General features: G+C 34.1%; 2 protein-coding genes across 2 annotated transcripts; one reads left to right on the forward strand and one right to left on the reverse strand.

The window, feature by feature from the left end:
• Positions 1 to 2,989: 2,989 nt before the first annotated feature.
• LOC110796313 (uncharacterized protein At2g39795, mitochondrial) lies at positions 2,990 to 6,914 on the reverse strand. The gene is made up of 3 exons (XM_022001368.2): positions 6,585 to 6,914; positions 3,871 to 4,199; positions 2,990 to 3,347 (listed from the first exon to the last, which is right to left on the reverse strand). Exons 1-3 carry the CDS (start codon positions 6,828 to 6,830, stop codon positions 3,188 to 3,190), a joined length of 735 nt encoding a protein of 244 aa, XP_021857060.2. The 5' UTR covers positions 6,831 to 6,914; the 3' UTR covers positions 2,990 to 3,187.
• Positions 6,915 to 10,327: 3,413 nt separating this feature from the next.
• LOC110796312 (deSI-like protein At4g17486) lies at positions 10,328 to 14,119 on the forward strand. The gene is made up of 3 exons (XM_022001367.2): positions 10,328 to 11,001; positions 12,100 to 12,387; positions 13,547 to 14,119. Exons 1-3 carry the CDS (start codon positions 10,869 to 10,871, stop codon positions 13,807 to 13,809), a joined length of 684 nt encoding a protein of 227 aa, XP_021857059.1. The 5' UTR covers positions 10,328 to 10,868; the 3' UTR covers positions 13,810 to 14,119.
• The last annotated feature ends 6,428 nt before the right edge of the window (positions 14,120 to 20,547 follow it).

Raw genomic sequence — 20,547 nt, forward strand, 5'->3', positions numbered from 1 at the left:
GATATTCTAGTACCCACTGTCTAGGAAGAAGTAAGCATTCAAATATTCAATAGACTTGTAGACAATTGACTTTAAAAATTTATGCATCATGCCATCTATCATCAATTTATTTCCCCAAGAGGTGGGGGTGGAGGTAGAGGTCCTAGACCCTAGTGGACCGGGTTAGTCTGACTCCTGGTCACGCTCTGGTCCCCCTAGTGGAGTAGCGGGTGGTCATGAGCAGGATGTTCAGCCACAGGCCGGGTTCAAACCGGGTAATAGACTTATAAGAAGCCCACCTAGACCGGCCCAGCGCAGTTGCTTCTTGTGCCAGTCATGAATCATCCACCGCACAGCCTTGTTCATTTCATGGTTTAAACAATGAAAATAGCAGTGCTGACGACAGTGGAGAAACAGGAAATCAAGCAGCAAAATATGTGATCACATATAAAGAAATGCATATAAACACTCAAGTTTTAAACTTTAAAGAGGTTAAGTTTTAACAGCCAATCAGCTATTCAAAAGCAAAGCTTCTAGTGCTATTTTCCAAAATGGCTAGTAATGTTACAGACACTACACATGTTTCAAATGTCAGATATGAAACCTCATTTAATTCCATGTCATTGCCTGCTAATCATTTGGTTACAGACTTTGAAATGCAACCAGACCGCCTATCTGCTATGTTACCGGATAAACTGTACTACAACTCTACAAGCAGAGACATTGACAGTGCATACTGCATCCCAATCTCAGGATAGTATCAGAAACGAACAGGTTATAGATAGTCCATGAATTATCAGTTTACTACACAGTCTAAGTCTACACTGTGTTATGAAAGTCACAAAGAATGGAGTATTACTCTGGGCCTTACTTTTATTCGAAACACTAATACCTATTTTATTTGCATGGAACAATCTTTCAGTAGCTCAGGTGTAGAGGTGGACAATACTACTGGACAGAGCGGGTTGAGCTAGCTGGTTTGGTGGGTGAAAACCCGTGACCGACCAAAAAGTAACGACGTTGGGCGAGTCCAGGTTTTAATTTGGGGTTAGGTTTGTTGGTCCAGTTCGAAGGCCACAAGGCCCACAACCAACAAGCTAGGTGGACCGTGGACCTGTGAAACCAGTATCAAGACGGACTCTGTCCAACCTAGTAGCGGAGACCACTAAGTTTCAACTGATGATTCAAGCATGAATCTTTCGATCTCTAGTTAAAGTTGTTTACAAGCTGCCAAGCTCCAATATCAATGCTCTCTTAGGAATTTACCCCGTCAGTGAAGTCGCAATTCACTAGCTGACACAAAATTATTATTCACAATTTAATTCCCCTAGTCTTCAACTAGTAACAGCCTCTTGCAATAAAAGTTTAAAAAATATAGACAAATAAAAGTCTGCACTCAGTGGAGGTAGTCGCTTCCCTATTCCTGCCTAAGTGAGACAAATAAAAATAGACAACTTCCTGTATTCAAATTAAACAAACTGTGGCACTTGGAGATGTGATACTTCTACGTCTAATCAAACGATGACTAATACTAGTAATCAGATATACTTAGTTACATACTACAGTTCAAGACTAATCATAGTAATTAGTTCAAGTATAACAAAGTAACAAACATCAGCATTAGAAGAAACCCAAAACAAGGGAACACTGATCCCTGATTAGTTAAATGGTACAGAGATTCAAAGGAACTAGTGGGATTTCCATATCCAGATATCTTCCAATTTGCTCATTCTAAGTTTAACCTAAAATAGTCATTCTCGGCTTCCAGCCAATCCAGCTTAATGAATAGTTGAAAACCGAGAACAAAATCAACCAACAAAAAAATAATGCTGGAATCGTAGATCAACTCTAAAACTAACATTCACATACAAGTGGCTCTTCATTAACGAATGTGGTAGAACATAAAGGAGAGATAAAGTGCGAAGAACGTAAAAGGAAAGATCATAAAATTGTAGCACAGATCCAAAGATATAAGAACTGTAACCACAAACAGTCAAACACAGATTAAACTCTTATGGGTTAAGAAAGGCAGAGTCATCTTTACTAGACCTCTTATACAAGTGAAAGTCTCAGTCTCTTCTTCATTTTAACTGGTTTCAGCAAACACTAGAGGCCAACTATTTATACTTGCCCAGAAAGAGGGAACTCAAAATTTTAGGAACTCAAAGAAGGGGTTATGTGTGGGTTAAGCAGTTTTTCCTTTAACAACGAGTAACTAATCCAACCTTTGTATCAATCCTCCATTACTACAACCGGATTGTTAAGGTTTTTACCTAGCTGCAAACATAACCATGATTTTAGGCCGTGATAGCCGACCAAGCACATCACTATGAAAAGAGGTTTTATGAACATTATCGTGATTGTGACCTCATCAGAAATATAAATCCCTTAAACCAACCGAATCTACTCTTTATATCTTCAAACTAGAGTCACTTCTAACTGGCTCACCAATTCAACAAAACCCAGATAGAGAAGAATTTGTATAGTTGTATAAACTATCTCATTCAAACTAGGGTTATATGTTTGTGTAAGATTTTTTAGAACATGCTAAGAAACCTTTTTCTCCTCTGAAGTAAAGCTTCTGCAAAGCCATCAGGCAATGATGCAATCTTGAACAAATTAAAATTAAGAGAAGAACAAATTAATTGTTGAACTTAGCATCCCAATAATTCTAGTTCTATGCCTTTGTCACCAAATTCAGGGAGAAGTTGATAAGTTAGATTCTTGTTACCTAACTTCATTTGAGGAAAGCCAACATAGAAAAATAGCCAGTAGGAGAAAACTGGTTTTTGCAGAGAACCCATTGTTGAGATCCAAAAGTCAGTCAAATATTACAATACCAGGATGCCACGAGCCAAACCAATAAAAGAGCACTCTAAATAAGCCTCAATCTAACACAATGAGTCAATGACTACCTAACACAATCCTGTCCAAACAACTTGTCAAAATGAGGAGTAAGAATCTGACTTAGATTTCGGCACAACAGTCCTTGCCCATGTCATCAAACCAGTTAAGTATTAAACCTCAAAAATTGTCAATTTCGTCAATATTCAGCAAGCAAGTAATATGAAAAGAAGAATTTGAGGAATACTTTGTATATTATGAACAAATCATTTATGTTAAGGAACATTTTATACCCCCTAAAGTCTAAACAGTATCAATGTCATTACCATACAATTGATCTTCCAGGGGAAGCCAGAAAGGCACTCTACAGTTCGACAAAAGACTTCACCGTTTCTAACCATCTCAGGAGTTCAGTTCTATCCTTGTTGAACATGTACTGATGCAAGAAAACAGAAAGTTCATCATTCACCCCTCTTGCTTCCAAGTATTGATGAAGTGCCTTACGGAGCTTGGGGTCCAAGTTTCTGAGGTAATGGAATGTAATAGTGTCAATCACAAGCTAAAACAGTGGATAACACAGGCACAATGCAATAACATTCATGGGGGGCACGTTTACAGTTTACTGGTATGACACAATCAAAATTTCGAAACAAACAGCATGGAAAATTAACCATGATTTCAAGCCTCAAACAGGAGCTTATTGAGTAAAATGTAATGGGTGATCAGAAGAAAAAGACACCAATTACCAGCCAGATGTGCACTAGATTAACACACCCCAATCTAAGTACACAGCTAATTAACATACTTCATATTTTTTCCCCTGATCTCTGATGTTCTGTATACAGTTATGAAAATAAATAATCCTTCGCAATCTTTAGTGAAGATTACTGTTTACTGCTAGTCCACATTTCCACTACTTTGAAAATGATAAGAAAATAGGCAAATGTCACAAAAGATGCTCAAGATCATAGTAACAATCATAATTACAAAACCAAACACCATCATGCCAAACACATGGAGCTATTATGGCTAACAAGGAGGCAGTACCTTATATTAGGCCCCATATGAGCTTTAGGCAGAAATTTGTTGCCACGAAGCATGTAGACTTTCATGATCTCCAAGCCATCTGGCCATGCGGAGCACACAAATCCTAATCCATCAGATCCCTCTCCCTTGTATATGTCAACCAGTAAGCTTATGTGAAGACGAATGTCTTCGCCATCAGCATCGTCCCCGGGTTTTGGGTCGGATACACAACCATCAAACATAGTAGCCTCAATTTTGATATCTTCTTTTTCACCAAACTTGCATCGGAGCCTTACAAATTGCTCACCTGGGCGGTGTTCAACTGAAAATATATTGAAACTTGCGGGAGGCTGCATATTCGGATAAAAAAAGGTTACATAAGATTAAAAGGCTGAACACCAGCCAACTACTTTCAACAACTGTAACAATGGAAAGAAAATGAGTGCACTGTTGTGATATGTAAGGGAAAAGGAAAGGCTTTAAGGACTAATGTTCCCCAGGATTTCCAACTTATGGGTGAAATGCTATTTCATAAACTGGTTCAGGAATCAGGATTTAATTTTTTAGTTTAAACATACAACCCAAATAATATGTAAAAGATATCCCGATAAAAACCGTCAACAATTTAACATTAATCTCCATATTTTTTGTAGCCGCCTTATTTTCCCAAGTCTTAATATGTCGTTGTCAAATTTGCTATCATCAGTCAAGTTTTTAAACAAATTCACTTTAATCAAGGATCACAATAAGCGCAAACTAAAAATCACAACATGAAGTCTACAAATTTCATAGAAAATATTGCAGTGCTATCATATTTATAAGATCATCCCTCTTCTTTCTAAAAACTCTGATACAAAAAAATAAAAAAAATAAAAACATATAGCCTTATCCTAAACAATGGGTCGGCTATATGAATGGAATCATCTACGAGAATCCATCTCCTTCATTCCTTTCTACTAAGCATCTTGTATTCTAGGAGCCTTAAAGATTTATATCCTTCTTAACACCTCAATTCATGTCATCAGTGGTGTCTCTTACCTTCTTTTTAGGTCAACAGTATTCCAATTTCCAAATCTCCAATCGCCGTACCAAAGTAGCCACCACGACAACTACCATTGTAATGTGATTAACTTTCTTTTCTTATCGGTCAATGGCCAAAACTCCAACTTTTATGTGAATTTTATCATTGTGAACTCTATGTTTCCTTGTGTTAGCTGAGTAAGCTGACTTAGCTCACATTCATTTTAACATCTGCATCTTAGCTCCACTCACCTTCTTTATTTGATCTATCCTAATTCCCAAAGGACCAGTATTCTGATGTGTAAAAATAAGGTTGTCCTTGTAGAAATAATTCTCTCCCATCCAAATTTACAATAATTTGGTTTTATCTTTGTTGTTTCTACATCTACATTAATCCCAAAAACTTAATTTTACTGTTGCCTAACCTAAAATCTCGTGATTCTATCTCTTGTCTCCAGTGCTCCAACTCAGCTTCGAATCCTATTTTGATTGCAGCCAAGAGCATAACTGAAAAAACAAAACACACGCTAATATTCACATCTATCCCCGAACAATCCTACTGAAACATTCTAACTCTTGTCTCCAGAGCTCCAACTTAGCATTCATTCTTGCTTTAGTTGTAACCAATAACACATTTAAAACACATCACACTAGCAATCACTTTACTAAAGTCCATGTGCTAACACAAGTTACACAACTACTCCATCTAACCAAGTCACCAACTATTACCATGTCAAAGTCTATGGAAACAAGGGGAGATACCACCAACATGTCTGACAGGAAAAAAGATCCTCTAGTTAGAAACATCATCTGGAATTCACCTAAGATGCACTAAACTTTAGTCCAGAATAATTGCCAAAAAAAAAAAACTTTAGTCCAGAAGATTAAAAGGTTAAGGACATGAAACAAATAATACAATTAACTCTGGCTGATAAGCTACTACGTTACCATATATCTTGATCACTTAAACGAATCATGGTTAGCAGCTTAATGTTTTTCCTCTTCCTCCACATGACTGCAGGAAAGTAAAACTTTTGAGCATCTATTTTTACCACATGAAAAAAACACAATACTGCATACCTTGCCGATAAATTCCCTATGTTATGGCAATAACAACTTATATTTCCATGTCTCATAACAACAAGACCAACCTAAGCTTTATCATCGGTATATGTAGTACACTCATCCCACCTCATTCAATCACCACACTCATGAATGCCTACAACAGCATTAAAGAGAGGGCATTCCTTGAATTCACGGAGCCGATTTCCTTCCGTTTTCTACTGTATCAATAATCTCCTACTTCCTACCACTCTAGTTTGACTTTGAATTTCGAACCGATGTTAGATTCTCGAAAACAAATGCACTCCCTCCACTCCATAGTTCTCAGGTCTCTTTGATCAGCTACATTGTCAAGGAAACACGGATTTTAAACCAAAAAAGTACGTTGTCTTGCAATCAATTTCCAGAACCACCGGTTCCCAGCAAACCCAATTTCTATTAATCCCTAAATCTCCTAACATTACAATTTAAACTACATTCACAGCATCAAATTCGCTCGTTTAATTTGTAAACTTTTCAATCAAAAAAATAAAAATAAAATCATCTAATTCAATCCATTCCAATGTTATGCTCCAATGTTCAAACTTCAAACTCAACGCAGAAATATAAATTACAGAAAAAATGGGACAAATTCAAAAACTACTTCAGAATACCTCTTCAGGCGGAGCATATTCAGACTGATATTCGACCTCGGTGCGAAGAATTCGTATAATATTGGAATCGAACGGTGATCGGACCTTTGTCGTTTCAGAAGAGTGAGCACGAAATTGGGTCGGGGATTCTTGGAAGCATCGAAGTGGTCGGAGAAGAGGTAACCATTTCCGATGTGTGAGGTTTCCGGAGAGAGAAAATGAAGAAGGAAGACGACATTTTCGGGAAATTCTGAATAGGGAAGCCATGGAAGGGGGAAAGTGTCAAAATCTTGGGAGGTTGAAGGAGGGTTTTAGGATTTGTGGGTTTTGCAAATTGCAACAATGTGTCATTTACTCATTTTTTGGGAGTAAATTTTTAATTCAGTCCACATGTTTAGGCCCAAATTGAAATTGGGGTTTTTAAGGCCCTGTTTAGCAAAACTAATAGTAGCGAGTAGCTTAGCGGTTGAGTAACAGGTAACGGTTGAAATAGCGGGTAGCAGGTAATAGTAGCGAGTAACGATTAGCTGTTAAAGTAGCGGATAACTAGTATGAGTGTTTGGTAAAAATAGCGGTTGAGATTGTAAAGTACAATAAAAACTATATATACTCTGTATTGCTTAAAACTTTATTATAATTTTATCAAACGCTACCGCTACCTTGAAACGCTACTATTTTTAACGTTTGAAAAAAGCTATTCAACCACTACCTTTACCGCTAACCGCTACCTTGCCCGCTATGACACCAAACACTTACAAATTTTACTAGTAGCATTTTGAATGGATCAAAACGCTACTGCCAAACACGCCCTGACTAGAGGGTGTTCATAAAAAAACAAAACCGCGAATTGTAAACACGGGATTAATCGGTAGGTAAACGAAACAATACAAAAATTAACATAAGCTAGTTTGTAAAAATAGCTGTTAAACAACAAAACGGAAACATTCTTTAAAAAATACTTCAATTTGACGGTTTATAGAGTTTATACAACATTTTATTTTAGTATAACATTTTTTTGTTTAGCTAGCTCAATAAGTTACTCTCTTCGTAATTTATTAGGAGTCGCATGTTGACCGTCACGCATATTAAAGAAGGATACTTGAGTCTAATAGAAATAATAAAGTAAGTTTTTTTTTTTTGGTTCTACTACGAGGAGTTTCCACCGCCTTCGACGAGTGGACTAATCTCCCGCGGGAGTTTGCATTGGTACCTCGATGGGCAGCATCCCTCCCATTTGAGATTTTTTCCATTTCCAAGGCTCGAACTCGAGACCTTGGTTAAGGAGCAAGAGACCCTTAACCACTCATGTCAACCTCAATTGGTAGAAATAATAAAGTAAGTGGGAGAGGGAGTAATAAACAAATAGAAAAAAGATGATGGGAAAAGTATTTTAATTAAAGTGGAGAAAGAGTTTATTGTGGGGAATAAAAAAAAATGGAACACTACAAGATTAACCATTATTGTTATACTTTTGTGGGGAATTGTTGTGTTTTAATTCCATTTTCATAACACAACCAAATAGTTGTAAGAATGTGAGCCAATGGAATTAAAGGAATACAAATGTAATTCATTAATCTATCCAAACTTAAAGGAATATAAATGTAATTCATTAATCCATCCAACTAATGAGACTACAAGGTCTTTTATTGATAAATGGATAAACACAAACCAATAAAATTACTCCCTCCGTCTCTTTTTGTTTTTTACATTTGACATTTTTCACGCGTTTTAACGATTAATTAATTTGCACCGGGATTCCTCAATTTTTTTATTTAAACAAGATAAATTACGTTTATTTATAATGTTTTCACTTTTATCAAAATTCTGATATTGGGAAATGAGAAAAATTTAATGTCCCAATGAAAAGTGTGAGAGATTAAATGATCCAATGAATTTAATTGGTTAAAATAATAATTGGACACAAATTTTGATAGAATACTAAGTCAATTATGTGATAATATAAAAGGAAATGTAAAGAACATTTTAAAATATCAAAAAAAGAAAACGTAAAGAACAAAAAGAGACGGAGGGAGTATAAGGTTAAAATTACAAAAAAAAAAGAATAAAAATGAAAAATATTTAAATACGGAAGGAGTAGTTTGTACGGAGTTACGGGAGTATTAAGGATCACGAGTTCAAGCTAGAGCTACCAAGAATTGGGTGAGGGGTGATTTTATGCTAAACATAAGTTCTGATACAAGTCCTCATGAAAATTTAGGCAAATGCCTCTAATGACTTTGCAACTTGTGACTCATGTTGCTTGTGAGATTATCACAAGCTCTTTACAACCAATCGGCGTTACTACTATTCCTCTCCTTTCTTTGGTTTTCAAGTTTCATAGGTATTCCATGGGGTATCTCAATGTCTACCTCAACTTACTCTACTATAAGGAGATCACCAACAACAAGGGTTTTGGCACGCTAACCACTCTTTGGCGTTGTAAACAAAGTCGTGTCGACAATCACGGGTTCACCAAAGAAGAGAATGTTACCCTTTCGGCCTTTAATGGTTGAGCTTAATGGTTGAGCTTACAATAACACCAATGAGTCGTTGAGCTTATTGTCATGCCAAGCAAGACACACATGCATAAGCACACCAAGCGGATCTTGTTGACTCTGTCTTACGAGATCTATCATTCTATAATTGTTGATTGCAATTGGGATTGCGGTTAGCTGTTAATCCGTGTTTCATTAGCCGACGGCACACACGCATAAACATATCAAGCGTGTGTCCCGTTCCCACTTCACACACAGTGGGGACACGCCATAGGCACTGCCAAGGCGCAACACACGCATAGCCCGTCATTGTTTTAACCTCATTTCAATCCTCTATTACATAATTGAATCTCGTTTTATATCTCAACATATCTTATTGGTTCATGCCATTAATTTATTTAGGTTCTGTTCTGTTCGACTTATGACTTATTTCAAACAACATAAGTTTAGATAAGTTCAAATAATATAAGTTCAGCAAAAATAAGTTTTTTTCATATATTTTTACAAACAAATAAGTTTATTTCAGACAAAATAAGTTGTTTTCAGATAAAATAAGTTCAGATAAGTTCATTCAAAATCAGTTCAAGAGAACGGGGCCTTATTTTCTTTCTTTGTATTTTAAAAGTACAATTAATTTTATTTTAGATGGACCAATGGGATAGAATGAGATAAGGAATGAGATACAATTATGAAACAGAAGATTTAAATTGCACTCGCTAATATTGATTCCCTATCAACAATTACACAATGATCTCATAAGACGGTCAATAGATTTGGAAATAATTACTCCTATGTATCATCTCTCTCAAAACTTGTTGTCGTAATAAAATTACAAGAAAATTTGATAATTAACTAAAATTGCGACTCGGATAAAACGATGAAAATTGTGAATTGGTAAGTTTGGGACAACAAAATAACGTTTTTATACACCGTTCACGTTACGCATTTCAAATACTCTCTCTTCGTCGACTATCCTTAACTGATGTGTCAAATCTAAGTATACAAAAGAGACGAAATAGATAATAACACAATTTAAAACCCCAAAATTATTTACAACCTCTAATAGTCATAATCGAGTAAAACCATCCACGTCTCAAAAATACCCAATCTAAGCCTAAACCTAAACCATAGACCTAAGTTGATATTGTCCTAACCTAACAAACTATTCTCTATTCTCTATTCTCTATTCTCTACTCGTGCAGTGCCTCGGATATTTCTATCACACTACTACTGTATATATATATCCGTTAAGTAACCAATAAGGAAGGTGAGATTAAACAAGAAAATAGAAGAGAATAATACGCAATAATTATCCTAGACAATTGGTGGAAGAGTAAAGCAATTCCAAAGATTCGGCATCAAGTTATGTACTACACAAGCACAACAACACCATATCATATTATCATCCAAGCAAACTTCCATTTTTTTCTCACTAAAATTTTCCTTTCCATTCATTCTCTTTTTTTCCTCAACCATTAATCAAATTATCCCAACTAATCTCTCTTTCTTTCTCTTGGCGGTTTGTTATAAACTCGCCCTTATTTCTCGAGCCTATGTGGACGATATAGATTAACGAGTAAAAAGAAGTTGTCTAGTACTCAAGTGTTTCTTTTTTCTTTTAAGTCTTTTTCTTTAATTCTTTGTTTTAAAGAGAAAAAGCCCAGAGGGGAATTTTCTTGGGCCATATAAAAAACAGTATTTTTTTCTTGGGAATTTCAATTGATTTCTTTCTAGATTGGAATTATTTTATCCAGTAGGAGAGAGAACGCACACAAAGAGAGAGAGGGGGGAAAAACAGAGAGAAGGCAAAATGTTGTGTAGGATGATACCAAAGAAGAAGAAGACAGGTGCAGTACCAGTATACTTGAATGTGTACGATCTTACCCCCATTAATGGCTACGCTTACTGGCTTGGTCTTGGTGTCTACCATTCCGGTGTTCAAGGTAATCTTTTTCTTTCTTCATTTCTGTATTTTTTTAATCAGATTCAGATCTGTTTTTGGCGGTAGTTGTGAAAATTAAAATGTGGGTTTCTTTGGATTTATGTTAATTTTTAATGGGTATTTTTTTAAGATTAATTTTGGTTTGGTATTTTATGTTTATTTTGTTGCTCAAAATTGGGTTGTTAACTTGTTATTGGTTCTATTTTTGCTTGAACTGTAGTCGGGCTTTTTTTGTAGGATTTTGACGTTTTTTATTGAGAAACTTTCAGTAGATCTTTTGATTCAGGAATTAGGGGTTTTTTCTGTATTTTTTTTACTAGAATTAAAAGAAATTTGAAACTTTTGGGCTAAATTTGTTTTCTCAGATAGTCAGGTGCATTAGTTTAGTTAGTGATGAGATCATGATTTGTTGTTCGTTTCGTTATTGGCTTAAAATAGAAAATGTGCAGATGATAGGAATACTGTAGCATGAGATAATGGAATTTGTTGCTATAATTCTGGGATTAGATTAGGATAGTGTTCTGTTTGTGGATCCATGGGAGTAGAGTAGTAGACCCCTCTATTCTTGGAGGATTTATGGCTGTACGGCTGTACCTTAAGTGTATAAGTGTCATTTTAGTGTTTAATACTCAGGGTGTATGAGGATTGTACCTAGGAACTTTAGGTTGGATTATGATTGAAGATTTCCATGTGCTAGACTTATGTTCATGGGGCATTGTTATCGGACAATTTTTACTATGTTTTCTTCACCTTCTAAGCAGAATGAAGTTCAGTTTAGATCTATCAATCACATTACCAGCTTGAATTAAGCTCAGATGAGGGGAATTCAGGTGAAAAACGGACCGTAGTGATTCCGAACCTAGGATGTAAATGTTGAACTAGATAGCTATAGGCTTATACTTCTTCCCTTCCATTTACATGTATTTGTTCCTTCAACCTTATAAGTTAAAGAGTGTGGTTAGAATTTGCTTATAGTTTTTCAGTGGTGTCAGTTGTATTAAGGGAGTAATGGTGATGGGTAATTGATTTTATGTTCTATTGTTCATGTTTCCTATTGTAAATGTTGTGCTTTGAGACTGAATTATGCTCAATTGTTCAGTGCATGGAATTGAGTATGCTTTCGGAGCTCATGATCATGCCACAACTGGGGTATTTGAAGTGGAACCGAAGCAGTGCCCTGGATTTACATTCCGGAAATCAATCTTGATAGGAAGAACAGATTTAGGGGCTAAAGAAGTTCGAGCTTTGATGGAGAAACTGTCTAAAGAGTACTTTGGCAATACTTACCATCTTATTAGCAAGAACTGTAACCACTTTTGCAATGATCTATGTATACGTTTAACTGGAAGGCCAATTCCAAGTTGGGTCAATCGACTAGCTCGACTGGGTAAGATGTTTCTCCATATTTTTTATTCGTTTTTATAATCAAGTGCTTTGAGTATATTAATATACATGTTGCTGCTCATGGTCTTTTTAATTCCATGATTTGGTGATGAATTTCTGTGCTTTGGTCCACTCTGAAGTGCTTCTTCTATAATGGGTTATTGTTGCATGAGTCATGCTTCAACTAAATGTTGTTTAGTGCCCGTATAATAAAAATACTCAAGTGTGTTTCAGTGGTGTGACAATAATGGTCTCATAGACTATATTAAATCTCTTTTCATGTTAAAGTTTCAGTGTGTTGTTAGTAACTACTAAAGTACAAAATTTGGTAGACTATAAACTTATAATTTCCCCGCCATCTTTTAGTGACAAATACACGATAACATAACGCGAGGGAGGTGGAAACTGAAGTGCATACACTAGTTGTTGAAAAGTGAAAATGCCTTGGTTCCCTTGTTATCTGTTGTTACCAACAGTCAACATCTGGTGTAAGCAAGATAGACTTTTGTGAGAGATGTGAATTTTGTTATTTCAAGTTTTTAGTTGTAATTTTAAGAGTCAATGCTTGTTGGTGGCCTGGTGGGTAAAGATTTTGCTATTAGCTGAGAAATTTCTTAGAGTTTTGTTTGAATTGTTTATATGGAATTATGGATACCTCGTGTCTTTCTACCATATGTAATTATTTGGTGATTTGGTAAAATGTGAGGTTGGTGGTTCAAGAATTCAGGTTTTATTTAGAGGTGTCTGTTAATGTCTCAAACATTTCCCTGTTATGATCCAATGTTTTTTTTTTCTTTTAGGGGGTGCACTGATTGTTGATGTAAAAGAAAAACTGATACTTAGGATATAGTCTTTCTCTATTATGTTACTTGGACTTGCTTAGACATGGATATTTGCCATTTATACAATTATTCTCGTTGGTCTAAATTGAAGTGTAAGTAATCATACCCATGTCGGAGTGTCAATGAATTAACACGGGGTAGTTGAGGTGAAATAAAAAAATAGGTTATGCTAAACAAATGCTAAGAGTTTCTTTCGGAGTATTGCTTCAATCTTAAAACTGTTTTCCATGAAAATCATTTATGTTCAAAACTAAAAGAAATATACCAAAGTCCAATGAGTGATCTTTTTGCTAAATCATTTTTTTTTCTATCAAATTCAAGGTTTACTATGCAAATGTGTGCTCCCAGCAGCTTTGGATGAAGCTAAGGTTCGCCATATTAGGGCTGAAAGCAAGGCCCGCAGTGAAGTGGATAAAAAAAAGTTGAGAAGCCAATCAAATAGGTTTGAACCCTCGAATTCTACTTCATCAACATTGTCTGATTGTTCTACAACTTCTGCTAGCAGAAGTAGGAGGCAGAGACGCTGTATTCCTCCATCTTCGTCTTTGATTTGTGCTTATCCTCAGCAGGAAGCTGTTTCATAGAGAGTATTTATTTTTTTTAGGTTTGCAGTGTAAATTTGTGATGCAGACATATTTGGTAGAAGGTGTATGTTTCAATTATTTTTAATATTTCTCTGATAATTTCTGTTAACCAGCTGCTAGGGAAAGTAATGCAGCAGTCCCTCAAGTGTATCAAGTTTCTTATTACGGCGTAAATTGCCTGTTAATGATAGTGCTTAATCCAAGCCTAACCACAGTGATAATTGTTGGTTGGAACATTTCTGTGAAGGTTATATGGGACAATCTTTTTATGTTGCTCCCTAAATTAAGGGTACTTTCTATTTCTATTCAATTTAAATTTTAGAAATAGTTGTATTTTATTTGAACTTATTTTGTCAGAAATTTGTTTAACTTGTAAGTTCGGAACTTAATGCCGAATTACGAAGTAGGAGTACAGAGTATAAGATGGATGCACTTTTTGCAAAAGAAAAAGCCCTTGATTTTGAGGTCTTTTTAAGTTATCAAAGATGAGGGTTTGAGAGGGTCAGTCGTTTTCATTAGCTGTTTTTGTGGATAGTTTTCGTAATTTGGCTAACTGATTACTGATGTGTCTATTTCCTGGAAAGCAATGCTGAATTTATTTGCAGCAAACAATGAACTTGTTCACACTTCACAGTCACAGTTCACACCCACCAAGTTTGTGTTTTTCCAAATTACACGTTAGACTATAATTGACCAAGTCGATTTGTAAAGATATCAAAAATTGACCAACTCAAGTGGCAAAGTTATGGGCGTTACTAATGAGCGCAATACATTTTTTTTCTTCTCTATCTTAATACTTAAATACTATGTCTCGCTTTACTTACCCTATTTTGACCAAAAAAACTCTTCGAAAATTCGTCAAGAGGTACAACTAAAATGAGACCGAGGGAGTATAAGCCTCAAAAATGATTTTCTTTTTCTTTTTTAAAGGCGATAATAGCAAAGTCGTGATACATCTGTTTTTGGATCGTTACCTATCCATACACCTTCCTTAACCCCCCTCTCTCCCTCCATAGTCCATATTCGCACGAGGCCTTACCGGAGTTGCCACGAGGACAACAATGAGAGTCGAACATGTAAGTCCTAGCTCGGCGATGGGGTAAGGACATCACCGGCCGCCTCAACTGCACAGCCAACCACAATTATCGACAACTTGTGTACATCATATAGCTCTTGAGGGGAATATTCAACAAGAATGATAAAAGGTCCTTGGGGAAAATAAAGTCCGAGAAATAACTACTTCCTATGAATTATATATGTACAAAGCATAATACTCACGTATTCATAGTTTATCACTAAGCTGGGTAGAAATGATTTCACCTTCTAATCAAAAGGTTAGGAGGTTTAATCTGATTAGGGGCACTTTGAGGAAGATTCCCCTTACCAGTTATCACCGCCCCCTCTCAAAATGTCTAGCCCGTTAATCTGAGACAGATTGACTCATGCAATCATGCGGGATGCTGATCTAATTGGACTTTTCATCTTACCTTCTAAAGAAAATAAGAAAGCGAATAAAATATATTGGTAAATACAAATCTCGTGGAAGTATGTTACTCCGTACTTCATAGAAATAGAATACGTTTTGATTCCTAGGAGACTAATGTGTTAGACTATTAGTAACAACTAAAGAGCATTTGACCAAAGTTGTCATTTTATACCTTGTCTTAGAAGATTGTTTTGGTGTTAGGAATGAACTTTGGTGAATATTACATATGAAAACTGACAAAATAAATCATGCAAACTTTTTCATGATTACTTCTTCACATTTTTGCTTTGTCTTGCTTTTGTATGTGGAAACTGGAAAGAGATTCGTCATTCGACTGACCCATGCCAATAAGTTCATACCCACAAATAAAATTAAAATAAATTTGAAATTTGTTCTAACCTACCTCATTTCTTTAATTTGTTTAGTAGATTTGGGGGAAAAAAAAAAACATTAAAATGTCTATGTGGTAGTTGATTAGTAAAGCCGTAAAGACAAAACTATGGTTAAGAAATTGGATGGCAATATGGCATCTTATTTTATTCTTCTTGCTTTAATGCTTTAATTAGTGTGTTTTAAAGATAGATTATAATTATTTTAAAAGATTTTCTTGTTTAGAATAAACATGCAATGAATTAGTTAGGTGGTAAAATTCTGTTTTAATATTGAAGTGTTTTTTATTGTTTTATTATTATTCATTTCGCACTTAATTTTTTTTTTATTGTAATTCTAATATCACACAAAAATAACGTGGAAAAGTCAATAAACAAGAGTATAAAGATCTATTCGTGCTTTCTTTTAGGTTGTAATCGTTCTTGATTAAATGAGTTATTTGTCAAAAAAATCTACTTGTATACAAGTGTAGTATGAAGTACTAAGTACGTACGGAGTATGAAATAAGAAAGACTACATACATTTGACATGAACGATTAACACAAAAGATAATAGCTAATAAAGCTTTAACATCCATCAAAAGTTCAAAACATTGAACCATCTTGATTTTCTATGCATGTTAGTTGAATATGTTTATCATAATAAAATTAAGCATAAACATGTAAATACGAACCTAATGATATATTTTAAACTCAAATAATTATATTTATAGTTGGGAGCCAAAGATGGTTTTCAAAAGGAACTTCAGTTTAATCATCTCCCTCCCCCTCCCTCTCCCTCTCCCTCTTGGTGCTTTAATCTTGAGTCTTAAATCTTAATTTAACAGTTTCAATGTTGGAGTGTTACTTTTATAAATGGGAGGGTGATCATGAGTTGTACGGAGTAATTAATTAGGGAAAGTTGTTCACTTGTTCCTTGTTTTCATTTCTTGACGAATGATTTTGTCGGCCCAGCAATTCAAACATCAACAGCAACTCGGCCCATTTTGCGATTTGGGTTGTGTGGTTTTAGAAAACTACGAGTGAGTAAGTAAGTAACTAATCGCTAACTGTTATACCCGGGTACAGCTTACGCGCTTATATTTTTTGTTCATTCTTGTCGGCTGTTTGTCTTTTTTATTTTAATGTTTGTTCATTCTTATTGTATTGTTTGTTCTTTTTTGTTGTACTGTTTGTTCTTTCATGTTGTTTTTTAAATTCATCATCAAATTTTCATAATTGTTGTATTTTTTGTGCTTTCTTCTGGAATTGTATGTTCTTTTTTATATTGTTTGTTCTTTCTTGTTTATTTATAATAATCATATGATTAATGTTCATTAATCTTTTATTCTTTCTTTTTGTATTGTTTGTTCTTTCTTGTTGTACTATTTGTTCTTTCTTGTTGTTTTTTAAATTCATTCATCAAACTTATTGTTGTATTGTTTGTTCTTTCATGTTGGCTTTAAAATTCATCATAAAATTGTTTGTAATTGTTGTATTGTTTGTTCTTTTTTCTGGAATTTTATGTTCTTTTTTATATTGTTTGTTCTTTTTTGTTGAATTATTTGTTCTTTCTTGTTTATTTGTTTGTTCATAATAATTATCTGCTTTATTGTTTGTTCTTTCTTGTTGTATTGTTTGTTCTTTCATGTTGGCTTTAAAATTCATCATAAAATTGTTCATAATTGTTGTATTGTTTGTTCTTTTTTCTAGAATTTTATGTTCTTTTTTATATTGTTTGTTCATTTTTGTTGAATTATTTGTTCTTTCTTGTTTATTTGTTTGTTCACAATAAATATATGGTTAATGTTCAAAATAAAATTGTTCACTTCATTGGTATTTTATGTTTTTACAAGCGCCTATATTGTTTATTTCCAAATAAATAAATAAATGTTCATTTCCAAAATAGTAAATGTTCATTCCAAATAAATAAATAAATTTTCATTTCCGAAATAGTAAATGTTCATTTCCGAAATAGTAAATGTTAATTTTTGTAATTTATTTCCAAATAAATAAATAAATAAATGTTCATTTCCAAAATAGTAAATGTTCATTTCCAAAATAGTAAATGTCCATTCCATAAATAAATAAATGATCATTTCCGAAATAATAAATGTTCATTTTTGTACCAGTATTTGTTCTTTCTTGTTGTATTGTTTATTCTTTCATGTTGCCTTTAAAATTCATCATAAAATTGTTCATAATTGTTGTATTGGTTGTTCTTTTTTCTGGAATTTTATGTTCTTTTTTATATTGTTTGTTCTTTTTTGTTGAATTATTTGTTCTTTCTTGTTTATTTGTTTGTTCACAATAAATATATGGTTAATGTTCAAAATGAAATTGTTCACTTCATTGGTCTTTTATGTTTTTACAAGCGCCTATATTGTTTATTTCCAAATAAATAAATAAATGTTCATTTCCAAAATAGTAAATGTTCATTCCAAATAAATAAATAAATGTTCCTTTCCAAAATAGTAAATATTCATTCCAAATAAATAAATAAATAAATGTTCATTTCCGAAATAGTAAATGTTCATTTTTGTAGTTTATTTCCAAATAAATAAATAAATGTTCATTTCCAAAATAGAAAATGTTCATTCCATATAAATAAATAAATGTTCATTTCCGAAATAGTAAATGTTCATTTTTGTACCAGTATATTAATGTTCATTTTAAACAACACAAAACGACATCGTTTTGGATGGGGGTACAGCCAACTTTGACTGTACCCGGGTATAGCCAAAAATTTGCGGTAAGTAACTACACACGGCCATGAAGAGTCGTATACTCGTGTTATCGTATGTATTCTCAGAAAGCAACAAGCTAATGTATATGTATTGTTTTTGGGCTTACTATTTACCGCTCCATATTACTCAAAATCGCTCCATTCATTTATCCATATACCCTTCTTTATTTACCCCCTCATTTAACATTTACCCATATACCCGCCCCAAATCTAACCACCACCGCCGGCCACCACCTCCGACCACCATCGCCGGCCACTACCATCACGTCTTAGGCGACAAAATGGCCGAGTCTTCACAAGAGTTTTTTTTGTCCGGAATTTTTTTTAGAAACTTATGCATTTCTTGTAGCATTGTACAGGCTTATGAATTTTAAGCTTGTACCATGGCCAGACTTATGAGTTTTTAGCTTCGACAATGATATTGACTTATGCAGTTTAAGCTTGAACCATGGAAGGAGCTAAAAATTTATAAGCATATACCATGGTACAAGCTAAATATTCATAAGTCTATATTTTTTTTTTCCGATAACATTAAATAAAATTCAACAACAAATATTCCGTATGTTGTTGCACGTTTGCAACTTTGCAAATCTGGGCTTTGCTGGTTGGGAAAAGGAAGAAGTTTCCTTTGTGCTATTCCATTCATCATAAGGATTACGGAGTATTAAGACTGGCCCATTCACAATCCAGGACCCAGTAGGCCAGTAATCCAGCTGAGCCCAATCCAAAGCAATTACTTACGTAGTATTTATTTATGCGTACAAAAGAGGCCATTTACATTAGGTAAATTTGTACAAAATGACCTTTTTATAACCCAATTTTTACGAAAAAGAAACTTATACAATTTTTTTTGTGAAATAACATCTTAATGTAATTTTTTTTTGCGAGAAAGAACCTTATATAAAAAACAAATTGTGAAATCACACATTAATGTAATTTTTTTTTTGCGAAAGACAACCAAAAGTAAATTTCCGGCATTGACTGACCTTTTTCGGTCATTGACTTGCACGTGAGAAGCACGTGTGGCTTTATTTTGCTAATCACACCCAATTTTTCTCCAAAATTCTAAGCTTTAAAACCTAAAGTTAAAAAAAAAACCGAAATAAAACCAAGTTTGGAAATTCAAGAGTCGGGAAAATCAGTGTCTTTAGCCAACGTAAGCCACACGTATTGCTCACGTGCAAGTTAATGGCCGGAAAAGCTCAGTCAATGCCGGAAACTTCCCTTATGTCATTTCTCGCAAAAAAAATAACTTTAAGGTGTGTTTTCACAAAAAAAAAATTATATAAGGTCCTTTCTCTCAAAATTTGAGTTATAAAAGGTCATTTTTGACAAATTTGCCTTTACATTATTATGTCATTGTAATATACTTGTTTCTTATTAGGGGAGTAACACAATTGGATTTTGGGTATTATTCACACAATCTCTTTTGACTTTCTTTTATGACTTATACTTAACAAAAAAAAAAATAGTTGTGTGAGTTTTTATTATATTTGTCTCAATAAATATTTTTTAAATATCAACTTTTTATAATTTTTACTTATCCACAATAGAAGATATTAACGTTTGAAATCGTGCATTGTCAAACGTGCATAAATAATTGTGTCATTTAAAAAAGAATGGAGGAATTATACTATTATACGGAGTATAAATCATACACAACACTCTCTTCGTTCTTGATTGTGTTGGGGTCTAACCTTTTGCACTTTTCACCGTTTAGGACCTATACCTTTTTTTTTCACCGTTTGGGACCTCTTTCCCCTTTTCCGGCCAAATTTAACTAGAGTACATTAAAAGGTTAGGTCCTTGGGTTAAAAGGTTAAAGTAAATAAAAATTTTGAGGACTAACCTTTTCGTTTTTTCACCTTTCAGGACCTGAACTTTCTTTTTTCACCTTTTGAGACCTCATTCAAGTTTTCATGTAATTCCAATTCAATTATTAAAGTTTCTAATCATTTACATATAATAAGCTCAAATTGAAATAATATGTAACTTAATTCATAAACTTAGCCCATATATAAATTGATTTGGGTATCAAATAATCTAATGAATAAAGAAGCAAATCATTATTTACAAGTTGATCATATTTTATATATTTGATTATCGTGTCCAATGACAATAGAAGAATTAAGCAATTT

This window comes from Spinacia oleracea, chromosome 1 (genome assembly GCF_020520425.1).
Source record: "Spinacia oleracea cultivar Varoflay chromosome 1, BTI_SOV_V1, whole genome shotgun sequence".
NCBI classification, from domain to species: domain Eukaryota; kingdom Viridiplantae; phylum Streptophyta; class Magnoliopsida; order Caryophyllales; family Amaranthaceae; genus Spinacia; species Spinacia oleracea.